Source organism: Saimiri boliviensis, chromosome 13, assembly GCF_048565385.1.
Source record: "Saimiri boliviensis isolate mSaiBol1 chromosome 13, mSaiBol1.pri, whole genome shotgun sequence".
Taxonomy (NCBI): domain Eukaryota; kingdom Metazoa; phylum Chordata; class Mammalia; order Primates; family Cebidae; genus Saimiri; species Saimiri boliviensis.
The window spans coordinates 102,903,850-102,918,111 of record NC_133461.1 but is presented as its reverse complement, the minus strand read 5'-3'; the positions used below and the strand labels follow the sequence as shown (position 1 = coordinate 102,918,111).

Here is a 14,262-nt window from a genome sequence, read left to right as displayed (position 1 = left end):
TCACTGGGTTCCAGTACAATGTCCACCCCCACCCCACATGACCCCAGTGGTTTCTGGCTTAAAAAAAAAAAAATGACGACTCTAGTTTCTTCTCTGGCCTTAGATGACTGAGGTTTGGAGCTAGAAGGAAGCTTGCTGATGGACCATCTAATCCAAATGCCAGTCCACAGTCCACAGACTAGTTATCTCTGAATCATTTGGGGCACTTGGAAAAATACAGATCCCTCACTCTTGCCACCCAGATACTGTTTCAGTAGATCTGGGCTGACCCCAGAATCTGGTGCTCCTGATGATTTTGATAAGACCCACTGACCACTCCAGTATCTTACCAAGTGAGGACGCTCAGGTCCCAGCAGGGGAAATCGTCCCCAAGAGTAGTGGGGTGGACAGGATGGTGAAAAGGATGTGGGAAGACACATCAGGAGACCCAAGCCATGATCCCAGCTCTGGCACCGACCGTGCGTACCACCCTGAGACTGGCTTCCCAGCCAAACCCTGGCTTCGCGATGATCCGAAGGCTGCTTTCAGTCGCCCTGGTGTTCTGTGAGTCCCCAGAATTTCTGCTTGGAGAACCAGTGCATTGTAATGCTCAGGAATGACTCTCCGCTCCATTCTGCAAACATTTACTTTCATTGTCCCCAGCCATGGGCACAGCTGTGTGCCAAGCATTGAGTTTAGAGATCAACATGACAGGGGCTCAGCCCTGAGAGAAGGGGGAGCAAACTCACATTGCCCTTTGTGCTTTGTGGCATTGTGTTTGCACGAGTCCTGCAATGCAGATGTTCTCATGTTGCAGTTGGGGAAATGCTCTTAGAGAGGTTGTGAGACTACCTTCAGGTCATTGTGGTAAAAAGGGCCTACTATGTGCCAGGTGCTATTCTGGTGTGTGCAGAGCCGGGTAGTGACAGTCGGCTGCTCCCGCAGGTGTCGTCGAGGCCCCGATGCTGATCCGCCTGGTGAACGGCTCAGGCCCTCACGAGGGCCGCGTGGAGGTGTATCACGACCGGCGCTGGGGCACCGTGTGTGATGACGGCTGGGACAAGAAGGACGGAGACGTGGTGTGCCGCATGCTGGGCTTCCGCGGGGTGGAGGAGGTGTACCGCACGGCTCGATTCGGGCAAGGTAAGGCCTCTGACGGCAGAGGATGTGAGGAGAGGGCCTGCGCATCCCAGGACTGGGCCCCCCTCCAAAGCCCGAGTCCCGTCCACGGCAGTTCTACGAGGTGACCCCAGCCTCTCCCGCAACGCTTCCTGCAATGAGAACTCACTGCCCCGCCCCAGGCAACTGTCGCCGGTGGCCATCAGGCAGTTCTGAGGATGACAACGTTCTTCCTTTCCCTGATCTAAGTCCTCTATCCTGGAGGTTTCTCCTACCAGACCTCCCCAGTCTGGTGTGCCAGGCTCAGCTGCCGTCCCTCTCCCCCGGGCCAGCTCTTCACACCTTCCTAACTTGCTCTCATGTCTCTTCCATGTTTTCATCATGACTTGACACTTGTATGACACTCACTGTGTGCCAGGCTATGTTCTCAACACGTAACAAATATTCACCCATTTCAACTTTACGGCACTGTGAAGTATGCAGGTATCATCGCTGTTTTTCTTTTCCTTTCTTTTTTTTTTTTTTTTTTTTTTTTTTTTGTTGGGGGTCAGGATCTTGTTCCGTCATCTAGTTTGGAGTGCAATAGTGCAATCATGGCTCACTGCAGCCTTGTTCACCCAGGCTCAATGATCTCCCACCTCAGCCTCCTGAGTAGCTGGGACTACTAACCATGCCCAGCTAATTTTTCTTGTTATTTTTAATAAAGATGAGGTCTCACTATGTTGCCCAGACTGGTCTCGAACTCCTGGGCTTAAGCAGTCCACCCACCTTGGCTTCCCAAAGTGCTGGGATTACAGGCATGAGCCACCATGCGTAGCCATCCCTGTTTTCCAAATGAGGAAATGAAGGCTCAGAGAAGTTGAGTAACCTGCTCAAGGTCACACAGCTAGCAAATGACAGACCTGGAGTTTAGAGCCAAGCAGGTGTCTTAGGAGTCTGTATTTGAACCACTCTGCTGGGCTGTCTCTGCCTCTCTCAGTCTTTTCTTCTCCAGGCAAACATCCCCAGATATTTACCTTGTCCTCATGTTACAAGGTCTGGAAAGCCTTCAACATTCTGGCTGCTTTCCTACTGACACACAGAAGCACATCGACCTTCCCATGGATGGCACAGGAGCCTCTGAGGAAGGGGCACGACCCTTCCTAGTTAGATGGCTGATTCAAACCCTGTGTTTGTTTCCTGATGGATCAGAGACTCTTGTGTCCACTCACAACTAAAACACTGGTCCCACATGCACAAACCTGGCACTCCCCACACCCATTCAGTCGTGAGCTGTCCCTTGGCAGCATGTCCTGGCCTGTCGCTTCTGCACTCCGGGTCTTGGTGTCCTGTCTGCAGCTAGAGAGCCTGCCACCCCTGTGATGGGTCTCCCAACCTGGGCCCCCTGGGATTTAAGATGCTGCTGCTCACCTGTGGAGAAGTCCAGGTGGGTGTGGGGAGGGATTAGGGCTGATCCTCTCACACCCAGTCACCAGGCCTGCTGGTGACCTGTGGACGGCAGCCCGCTGACTACAGTGTCCCCAATGTTATGAAGAGCCGGGCGTACCTGCTGAATTGCCTGAGGTCCTCGCTCTCCAACCTGCTGTGCTCAATGGCTACAGGGACCCATGGCATAGGGTGAGGGGAGAGAGAGGCGTGTCCCTTCCAGATGGGGACCTCGGAGCCAGGTCACATCCAGACTGGAGGTGGAAGCCTCTGCTCCTCCCAGCCACCTTGCTCTTCATCCCCATGCGGGGCTGCTGCAGCTCTTACTCTGAATCTCATCCCATAGATCTCATTGGTAATTGACTGAATGTGGCGGTTAAAACACATGCTCTGAATGAAGAGACTCCCCCCAAAACAGGCTTTCTGTGAACAACATGGCTGTTTATTCACCCGGGTGCAGGCAGACTGAGTCCAAAAAGAGATTCTGTGGAGGGCGGTGGGATAGGAGTTGGTTGTATAGGTTTGGGGTGGGCAGTAGAAAGTTGCAGAAGTTACAGTGTAGGGTGTTTTTTGCAAGCTGGGAAGGGGTCCAGGGTGAGTCACGAGGTTGACCAAGGTCAGTTATAAAGTCCAATGGCCTTATCAGCGGAGGCGGGAATAGGGAACAGTAGAAGAACGTCTCAAGTTAATTTGGCACCACAAGGGGTGATCATTCTTCCCTTTTTCGTGGTCTTCCAGTTACTTCAGATTTTCTCATTCCAGGAGGCCATCCTAAGGTGTTCGTGTGGGTCACGGGGGTTGCCATGGCGTCCGGTGTCATCAGTCAGCCTAAAAGACCTTACAGTGACCCTTGCCGAAATCTGCCAAGCAGCCAGCAGGGAGTGCAGTTTTAAGAGGCAGAGTTTGAGGGGCAAGTTCAAAGGGGTCCAGTACCACGAAGGGCAGCACCCCAGGAAAGAATACTGTTCTCCCACAGGCTTGGGGCAGGATCCCAGCTGGTTTTGGCTAAGGAAAACCACCGTTATTGTTGGTGAGAATAGGAACACTCCTCAAATTCCCATGTCAAGCTCCAAAGGAGGCTCCTTCCTAATAAGTGGCAGTGAACCCTTTTCAGAAAAAAAACATTATAAATTCTTTTTTTTTTCTCTATGAGAAGCAATTTGGTTCAATATAAATTCAAGAATCCAGAATAGGTAGTTTGAAGGTCACAGGTCATGTTAGCCTGACTCTGGCCATTGGTGAAAAGACAGCGGGTGGCCTGCGAGTGCCAGGCCAGCAATCCTGTAGACTTTGTGGCTACTTTCATCCCCGTGATCTCCGTTCCTCTTCATACATGTCAGGGAGCTCTAAGCTTGCCACCTGATTCTTTAAACTGGTGGATGGGAAGCTGGACTTGCTTTCACTAATGCCCCATTCTTTGCACCGTTATTTCCCTGTCATGGTGCCCTGTTGGGCCTCAGGTGCTATTGGAGACCTTGGCTGGTTGCAGGCCAGGAGTCACTAGAGGTGTACAGAGGCTCGGCTCGGTGTGGCGGCTCACGCCTGTAATCCCAGCACTCTGGGAGGCTGAGGCAGGCGGATCACGAGGTTAAGAGATCGAGACCGGCCGGGCGCGGTGGCTCAAGCCTGTAATCCCTGCGCTTTGGGAGGCTGAGGCGGGTGGATCACGAGGTCGAGAGATCGAGACCATCCTGGTCAACATGGTGAAACCCCGTCTCTACTAAAAATACAAAAAAATTAGCTGGAGATGGTGGCGCGTGCCTGTAATCCCAGCTACTCAGGAGGCTGAGGCAGGAGAATTGCCTGAGCCCAGGAGGCGGAGGTTGCGGTGAGCCGAGATCGCGCCATTGCACTCCAGCCTGGGTAACAAGAGCGAAACTCCGTCTCAAAAGAAAAAGAAAAAAAAAAAAAGAGATCGAGACCATCCTAGCCAACATGGTGAAATCCCATCTCTACCTAAAAATACAAAACAGTTTAGCTGGGTGTGGTGGCACATGCCTGTAGTCCCAGCTATTTTGGAGGCTGAGGCAGGAGAACTGCTTGAAACCAGGAGGCAGAGATTGCAGTGAGCTGAGGTCACGCCATTGCACTCCAGCCTGGTGACAGAGCGAGATTCCGTCTCCAAAATAAGAAAAGGAAAAAAAAACTAGAGGGCCATATGGGCCTGGGCAGGGGTGGGCTGGCATAACTGAGGGTTTCTGCCAGCCCAGGCTGCACGCATGGTCTCCTCCTCCTCTCTACAAGCAGTTTCCAGGTGCCCACCATGGGCCAGGCCAGCTGCAGGGCTGGGGGACAGCTGACAAGCCCAGCCCTGGCCACGGCATGGGTAGTGGAGAGGGGGATTCTAACCCACATTCCAAGGGCTCTAATGCCGTTGTGGCCATGGTCCCAAGAGGAGGGAAGGCCACCACTCCTGGTGACAGGCAGAGCCACCTGCCAGCGTCCTACCCACTGGTGCCCCAACCCCACTGCCAGCTCATCCACTGCTAAGCCTGAAGGAGCCTCCCAGGTCGCTCTTGCTGTGCCTCCTGGCCTTCTCACGCTCCTCCTTCCTGACAGTTTCCTCTCCCAGCACCCCAACTCCCCACCTCCATTGTCCTTGCGTTCTGCGTACTCCCTCTGTAGGCCGCCTCCACACCTGGGGCTTCAGTCACCCCCCAGCTCCTCCCTCTGTCACAGTGCTCAGTGCTGCTCCAGACCCGAGTGTCCAGTGACCTTCCCGACAGCTGCATCGGGACACTCCGTGGGCTCCTCCAACCGCACTGTCATGACTGCACACATCTTCCCCCAAATCCGTGCCTCCCTCGTCACCAGCACCGGCACCATCCTACCCATCAGACCCCATCCCAGCCAGAACCCTGGGCCACCTCTTGGCCATCACCACTCCGTCTCCCACATCAGGTTGGCCCCTGAGTCCTACGGATCCCACTGGTGTTCCCACCTCTGCTGTTTCTTGAGCCTGTTTCTGCCTCGTCGTTCTTGCTGTCCTCCGCTTAGGAGATTAGCAGGTAGAGCAGTGGTTAGTGCTCCGGCCCTAGAGTCAAACCCTGCATGTCAGAACCCCAGATCTGCCACTTGCAGCTGGAGCCTTGAGCAGATTCCCTAACCTCGCTAAGCTTCCGTTCTTCAACTGTGGAAGAACGACTATAAATGCTAAAGGAGATCCTGCCTGTCAAGCAGGTAGCATGCACAGGCACTGCTGTGCACACTTATCTATAGGTTTGGGGTGGAGAGGGGACAGAGAGGCTCTAATTCTCCAGGAGCCACTTCTTACAGCCACCACCCCTGCAGGCTAGCTCCTGTGGCCTGCCTGCCTTCTCATGGCTGCTGGGATCTCTCTCTCTCTCTCTCTCTCTCTCTCTCTCCTCTCTCCTCTCTCTCTCTCTCTCTCTGTTTAAGAGATGGGGTCTTCTTCTGTCACCCATGGAGTCCACCCTCTGGAATAGAGTGGTGCAATCATAGCTTGCTGCAGCCTTGACCTCCCAGGCTCAAGCAATCCTCTTGCCTCAACCTCCCGAGTAGCTGGGACTACAGGTGCATGCCAAGCTACTTATTTCATTTTATTATTTTGGAGAAATGGAGTCTCACTATATTGCCCAGGCTGGTCTCAGACTGTTAGGGATCTTTCTCAAAGGAGCACCTGCTCATCTCTCTCCCTGCCTGGGTCCTCAGAGGATCTTTCTCGCTGTCAGAATCAAGCTGGGTTTCCTTAGCTTAGCACTCAAGGATCTTCTCTGTCCGCCTCCTGCCCGCCCCACATGTCTCCACACTGCACCTGCTGATGGTTACTGGGCCACAGATGGTGCGTATCATGTCCTGCCTCTCCTCTTGTGCTGCGCCTCCTGCTGGAAGGCCTTTGCCTCCCTCTTCAGCTAGGGAATTCCTACTCAGGTTTTAAAAGCAGCTCAATGATCGTCCCCTGAAGGAGGCTTTGCTGGCTCCTTCCATGCTACTCTGCCCCCAAGATGGAACTAACCCTCCTCTTTGCTCCTATCACCTTTGTCTCAATCACAGCACTTCTCATATTCACCTGACCCCTGAGATACATGCAGAGATCTTGAGGACTTCACCTTTATACTTCCAAACCCCAAACTACCCAGGGCATATAGGAGTTGGATAAATGTGGAAAGGAAGAAAGGAAGGAGGGGGGGAAGGAAGGCAGGGAAGGAGGGGGGGAAGGAAGGCAGGGAGACGGGAAGGGAAGGAGGAAGGAATGGAGGGAGGGAGGAAGGAAGAACAGAGGGAGGGAGGAAAAAAGAATGGAAGGAAGGCATTCCAGTGCCTGCCAAACCAGAGTCCTTCCTGTCTCCAAGCCCTGGCCGTTCCCCCAGAGGTCTGGCACCATAAACGTTTTCCTGGACAGGGCATAGCAGATTTTATGTTTGCATCGGGGCAACCAAGGAAAGCGCCAAATGGGAGAGCCTTGAAGATGTTCTAAATTTTAAATTGGCCCAGGAGGTGTTGGAGCGATGCAGGTGGGGAGGTGGAGGGGTGACGACTGGAGAGGCCTGGGAGGCCGTGGATGGGAGTGTGACCTGGAGCAGCTGGGAGCATCTCCCAGGGAGACAGACAGATGGAAAAGGAGGTAAGGGTGGGGGCACATCTGCAGATCTGTAGGTGGAAACAGGCAGACAGAATTAGGAGTGTTCACTTCTAATTATAGCAGTATTACCTCCTTTCATCCTTTTTTCTAAGATAAGATTCAAATAGTGGGAGACAGCTTCAGAGCAAGGGTCAGCCAACATTCTCCATAAAGTGCTGGAGAGCAAATATTTCAAGCTTTGTGGGCCAGGTGGTCTCTGTCACAGCTACTCAGTGCTGTACGTGGAGCAAGAAGACACCCATAGCCAAAATGCAATCAAATGGGTGGGACTGTGTTCCAGTACAACTGTATTTACAACCACAGCCATTGGCCAGACGTTGCTCACTGTTTGCCATCCCCTGACTGAATGTTAAGTGCTGTGGACTGCGGTCATATGAGGAGATGAGATGTTGATCACTCCCTGCAGCGGTCTGTCTTGCGGACTTTGACTCAGTGACAGATGAATGAAATACTGTCACACACACAATACAGTGGATCCAGTGGGCTAGGGGTGGTCGTCAGCTGCTTTCGGAGGGTGACTGCAGCTAACTGACTATAACTCCTTCTTCTGATTGACACTTACTCAGTATGGATTTAATAACAGAGGTTCTAAGTCCACAAGCTTGTGAATAATTAACATGGTTAAAAGAGTGGCTTTAAGAATGATAAAAGTCTTGGTTCTGGGGCCTAGAATAAACTCTATTAATGGGTAATTGTTCTACAGGCTCCCTCTGAGAGGACCATCCAGCACAAAGTTTACGTGAGTAAACAAATGAGAGTAGGGACAAAGGAATGTGGGGTAAACAGACTTAACTAGGGAAGCTTTTATTATCTTTAATCTACCTTATGACTTAATGCTCTAACTTAAGAACTGGCTGCTTTCAGCCTGTTCTGTAAGTTAATAAATAAAAACTTTTCCGCCTTCTAAAAAGTTAGAGACTGTATCTTACAGCTTTTCCCTAATATTTTCCTTAATATTTTGCCAGCCACCCCGAGCAAATCTCAACAAGGAGAAAAGACTGTCCTGGCTGAACATGAGAGGCCAAGTCAGGGCCTCTTCCCCTCAATAGTTACTTGCCTAGAGATGTCAGTCAGTCTTTCTGGGGGCTCAGTTTTCCTCTCAAATACCTGTTAAATAGCCATCCTGCCTTCTCTGTTTGAGGCACAGATAGAAGCCTGCAGGATTCAGTGTAACATTTTCCTACTCTGAATATTACTCTAAATAAACAGATAGAAGTTCACCCATTAGCTCCATGAGGCCGAAAGGTTTTGTTTCTGTTCTTCTGTCTTTTTGTTCATCAATGTGTTCCAAACCCCCAGAATGGTACTGAGCACACAGCGGCCTTGGTAATTTGGTTTCTGTTTGTTTTGTTTTAGAGACTGAGTCTTGCTCTGTCACCCAGGCTAGAGTGCAGTGGCACAATCTGGGCTCACCGCAGTCTATGCTTTCTGGGTTCAAGGGATTCTCCTGCCTTAACCTCCTATGTCGCTGAGATGGCAGGCATGCACCACCATACCCGGCTAATTTTTCTGTTTTTAGTAGTGACAAGTTTTGCCATGTTGACCAGGCTGGTCTTGAACTCCTCATCTCTATGATCCTCCTCCTCAACCTCTGAAAGTGCTGGGATTACAAGAGTGAGCCATGGCACCTGGCCAAGAGTCTGCTTTTCTAACAAGCTCTCTGGTGATACTGACAGCCATGGTCCTTAGACTGCACCTTGAGTAATCAGATATCAGTTCTAACGCTCAAGCAATGACTGATATCTAGAGCCGACGGAGTTCTAGCCCCTGCCCAGTGGTGTGAGGAGCAGAGACGGTTTGCTGGTTAATTTTTCCCTGGATGATGCCCTGCAGTGCTGATGTCACTGCAGACATGCAGTGCTCCTCCCTCGATGACCCTATACCCATTGCATTGGTCCTGCCGCAACTGGACCTGAGCCAGAACGCTCTGGCGAAACACCAGCTGGAGTTGCGAGATCCTATCTACGCATTTGGGCTGGGTCACCTTGGAACTGTTCTTTATTTGTTAGTCTTCTTTATTTGCTTTGGGTGTGACTAATCCCACAGAGCCCTGGAGCTTGCAGCCTTTTCCTGGGTAATTTGTAAACCGATGCTGCTTCCAGGAGACATTTAATCTGCAAATCATTGCTCTGCCTCAAAGGGCTGATTGTGTAAGAGCCACAGCTATCCAGGCCAGGAAGAGGCTCTGGAGAAGAAACAACATCCAAGGAGGTGGCGGAAGGGGCCTCTCCTCGCTGCTCCGTCCCCGAATTCACTGCGTGGCAATCCCATGACAACAGAGGCTGAGCATGTCTACATAACAAAAACATGTTCACGCCACTTAGTTCGTGTGTTAGAGTCAGCCAGCAGGGAAGCAGGTTAGGTGTTCTCTTGACATTCTTTGTAAAGGGATTTTACCCATGTACTTCAAGAGTGAATGACAGAGTTTAAGGCTTTAGTAGTCAGTCCTGACAGTTCCACTAAAAAGGAGACGTTGTCGGCTCCTGAGAAACGGGGTGGGGAGCTAACAGTGGGAAGCTTGGGGCAAAGCGATAATACCTGAGCTACATTTTGAATAGGCTTTGGTGGGTGTCAAAGCTCTTTCCCATACAGGAGCAATGACCTCTGTTGACTCGCTCGGGGTACACAGCCAGTGACGCTGGAACCCTGTTTATCACCCTTACCCCTTTGCTTCTTGGTACCAGAACATTACAAGTGAGGGTGCCAGAGTCACCAGCTGTCCTGGTTTTCCTGGAACTTACCTGGTTTTATCAGTGAAAGTCCCACATCCTGGGAAGCCCCTCCCAGCTCAGTAACTGACGTGGTCACCCCAGATGGTGCCAGACTTGGATGGAGGCATGTCCTGCTGCCAGGCGCTGCTCCTACGTCTCAAGCTGCAGTGTCTTGCCCCTTTGTTACAATGCAGAAGCTGGTTCGTGGGAGCTGGGGCAGCCTGAGGTTCTGCATTTCCAACAAGCTCCTGGTGATGCCCATGCTGCAGGCCCAGAGCCTCACCGTGAGTAGGGAGGCTCCATGCCACTTCCCATGTGAGCACTGAACCCCATGACCCTTCACAGGCTCTCAAGTGGGCTCCCACCACCTGAGGCCAGGCCCAGCTGTCAGCCAAGACAGAACATCAGAACCACAGGTGATGGTCCCACCAGCTCATCATAGGGGGCTGGGGGTGACTTCTGTGCAGCCCACACCCCTTTCTACCACCCCTGACCCTAGACATGCCCTCTGCATTCACTCTCAGTGGTTTAACCAGCTGCCCTGCTCCCCTGGTGTGCATTGAGGGACCCCAGGGCCAAGTTGATACCTTTTAAGCTCAGGTGCAATCCTGGGAGAGCCCACTAAAGCACCAGGGTCCCCCTGTCTGACACCTTCAGGCCTGCAGGGTGGTCCCCTGAAGAATTGGGTGAACAGGGCTGGCCGTGGGTAAACCTATCAAACAGATTGTCTTAGGGACCTTATATTTTGAGAACTGACCTAATTGCTTGTGGTTAAAAGTTGTTCCTGCATATTCCTTTTTTTGAGACAGAGTCTCGCTCTGTCACCTAGGCTGGAGTGCAGTGGCACGACCTCAGCTCACTTGAATCTCCACCTCTTGAGTTCGAGCAATTCTCCTGCCACAGCCTGCCAAGTAGCTGGGACTACAGGCGTGTGCCACCACACCTGACTAACTTTTTGTATTTTTTAGTAGAGACAGCGTTTCACTGTGTTAGCCAGGATGATCTCAGTCTCCTGACCTCATGATCTACCTGCCTCGGCCTCCCAAAGTGTTAGCCAGGATGATCTGGATCTCCTGACCTCATGATCTGCCCACCTCGGCCTCCCAAAGTGCTGGGATTACAGGCATGAGCCACTGCACCTAGCCATTCCTGCATATTCTTAAATATATATCCAGCGATAATGTTAAATTCTGGGGTCCTTGCCATCCCAAAACCATTGTTTGGGGCTCAGAGATACTGAGACCATCTGCTTTAAACCTCAGAAGATTAGAGTTAATGTTGGTACTGACAAACTTAGCTCTGGGGCACTGGGGCAATGCAAGGTTCATCTGACACTGTCCCTCCGATGTGGTCCTACCTGACTTTCCATCAACAGTGGCCACAAGATAATGCTTCTCAAAAGCTAGGCAGTGTTGGGTATAAAGCATGGGCTGGGAGGCAGCAAGACTTGGGCTTCCATTAAGAATCTGTTGCTTATAAGCTGAGTGACTCTGCACCAATTGCTCCTTGAGCCTCAGTTTTCCCATCTATAAAATGGGTTTGTTAATACCTCCCTCATAGCACCATGGTGAAGACTAATGCAGCACGTATGTATAAGTTGCCTGACACATAGAAGATATTTATAGCTACTACCATCATCACCATCAATTATTGTGATTCTGCCCTCAAGAAACTCATCCCAGAAAATAAGTAAGAGGTCTTGGTGGGCTGGAGAGGGCAGCCGGAAGCCCCCACGTTTGGGCATGCGGCAGTCATGCTGTCTCTTCTTCTTTCTGCCCTCCTGCATCTCTGCTTAGAAGTCGTGTTTCCCTGTCTCCACAGGCACTGGGAGGATCTGGATGGATGACGTCGCCTGCAAGGGCACAGAGGAAACCATCTTCCGCTGCAGCTTCTCTAAATGGGGGGTGACAAACTGTGGGCATGCAGAAGATGCCAGTGTGACATGCAACAGACACTGAAAGTGGGCAGAGCTCAATCTCGGGGTCCCACACAGAGCATCCTTCCTGCATCCCTGGGGCGGGGCACGGCTTGGGGCTGCCCTGACCATCCCTTGGCCACACCTGGTCCAGCACTCCCCGTCCTCACACCTGCATCCCAGGACCGCAGGGGCCAGTCATCACATACCTGTTGAACATGTGCTCCAAAGAGTAGCTCTGGGATCTACTGCGTGCCTCTCTCTCGCACGAGGTTCCTGCGTGAGGAGCCCTGGTCAACTGGATCACCACTTTGCCCAGCTTCTGAGCACCATGCACCAGGCCTCAATATCCCAGTTCCCTTTGGTCTTTGAGTTACCGGTGAATGCTGAGAATGTGTCAGAGACACGTGCAGCAGCAGAGATGGGTGGTAGTGTGGGGTCATTTACTCTTCAGACAATCCCCAAACCTCCATCAGGCCAAGAGTTTCAACATCTTCCTCCCCAGCAAGAGGCAATGCCGAGTGATGCATTTTCCCCCTTTCCTCGGCCTCTGCTCCCTATTTGCTAGTCTGGGGAAGTGACATAGAGGAGAAGCCAGCTCTAGGGCAAGAGGGAAATGCAAGTCACCTCCAGGAATCCAGCTAGATGTGGAGAAGGAAAGAAACTAGCCTTGAATGATCGCCATGGCGTGCTGAATAGTGTCTTGGGTGCTAAATTCATTTATCCACTTTGCTGCACTGGCCCAAGGCCTGTCAGTCTGGGTATGACCTTACCTCTGGGTAGCACTTAACTGGTCCACTCACCTAGCCTGCAAGTCAGAAGACAATGACTGAGACTGTGTTCCTGCCTGAACTTAGCGTCCTTAGTAGGCCTGAGCAAGAAGTCTGGGTGCAGGACCCGTGTGACCGGAACGTCACATGCTCTGGAACCCACAGGGTGTGAGTGCAAGGTCAAACGTGATTGGCTTCCAGGCCAACCATCCATGTAGGAGGAGAGCGGATTTGGAGCGTGACATGGAAGCTGCCCGTGTTAAACCTGAGTCCAGTGCTCTGACACTGGGCATTCAGGGTTAATGCCAAGTCATGTGTGTTTCAGCTCTTTGGAGGTGATGCTATTGCATCTCCAGGTGTGAATCTGTGGTCGGGAAAATGCAAGTCCTAACGGAACCCCTAGGGGTGGAAGGAAGTGAAGATTCCCTCTAACCTCTGGGGGTGAGGTCGGGGAATAAGAGGCCTTGGGCCTCCATAAGTCTGCAATCTGCACCCCCCTCCTAGAGACAGGGAGATCGTGTTCTGCTTTTTACATGAGCAGAACTGGGCCATACATGTGTTCAAGAAATAGGAGGAGCTACCTGGTAGCAAGTGAGTGCAGACCTCACCTTGGGGGAGTCTCAAACTCATAGGCCTCAGATACACAATCACCTGTCATATCAGGTGAGCACTGGCCCGCTTGGGGAGAGACCTCGCCCCTCCAGGTGTAGGACCAGGAAGACTCCTGGCTGACAACTAAGCCAGTGTGGCCCTACGTCATTCTTGCTTCCAATATGCTTGCTACTCCTTAATGTCCTAACGATGAGAAACTCTCCTTCTGACCAATTGCTATGTTTACGTAGCACACATGTACTCACGCATCCTTTTCCAGAGACAATATATGTATGCATATATAAACATAGCACTTTTTACTACATAGCTCAACACGTTGCAAAGTTTGCATTTAAAAAAAATAAATAAATAATAAAGGTGAAAAGATGCCACATTGAACAAACTACATTCCCAACCGGGTTCTGGCAAAGAATCCAGTTACCCCTTCCATGAACACACACATAACTCTCTTACTTGGTCTTCTCATTGGGGGAAAACAGAATTCTTGTTTTGCATCAAATAAAACAAAAGGTGTTTGAACCTTAAAAATGGAAGTCTACTAGTTTACAGACCTACTTCAGAGGACATGGAAATGACCATGTGCCTGCATTTCAGGGACTGAAGGAAATTAGGCCTGGCCTAAAATGCATCAGACCTTTTGTAAGAAAGAATTTCAATAAAGCAAAAAACATGTCACTAACAAGCTTTTCATGACATACATTCCTTCTCCTGGAAACCCGGTGAGTGTCGGGAGTGCTGATGAAATTGGATGATATGATCATTTTTCAGTGGGGATTGGTAGTGTGCGCAGCTTACAGGAAAAGCCACCCTAAGACTTCTGGATGATAATCAACACAGTCTTGACCAAGAACGTGAAGGAAAGGGATGGCTCAAACCTTATTTGATAACCAAAGGAAGTGGGTCCCAAGCAACAGAACAATCACGAAGGTCCATCTTACAAGAAAACTGCTTTTGCATTCAGTAGAGAAAAGGACACCTCCCTACTTCTGCCACACATTCCCAGAGTTCTCACTTGGGGATGTGCTTCCCTCCAGAGTTCCGTTCAATGTAAGAAGATCGTCCAGAGTTAGGTACCGGGTCTGTGAGGTCACTGGTCCCATCATCTAAAGACAGGCAGGAATTCCAGCT

The 14,262-nt window shown here is 51.2% G+C and overlaps 1 protein-coding gene across 4 annotated transcripts in view; it reads left to right on the top strand.

Annotated features, from left to right (window-relative positions):
- Positions 1-13,816, top strand: part of SCARA5 (scavenger receptor class A member 5) — a 124,289-nt gene extending 110,473 nt beyond the window's left edge. For all 4 annotated transcript variants that reach the window (XM_003937210.4, XM_074384101.1, XM_074384099.1 and 1 more), the window contains 2 exons: positions 925-1,122; positions 11,659-13,816. In XM_003937210.4, coding sequence (XP_003937259.2) covers positions 925-1,122; positions 11,659-11,795 — 335 coding nt within the window. In that variant the 3' untranslated portion in view covers positions 11,796-13,816. The remainder of the gene's footprint in view (positions 1-924; positions 1,123-11,658) is intronic.
- Positions 13,817-14,262: the final 446 nt, after the last annotated feature.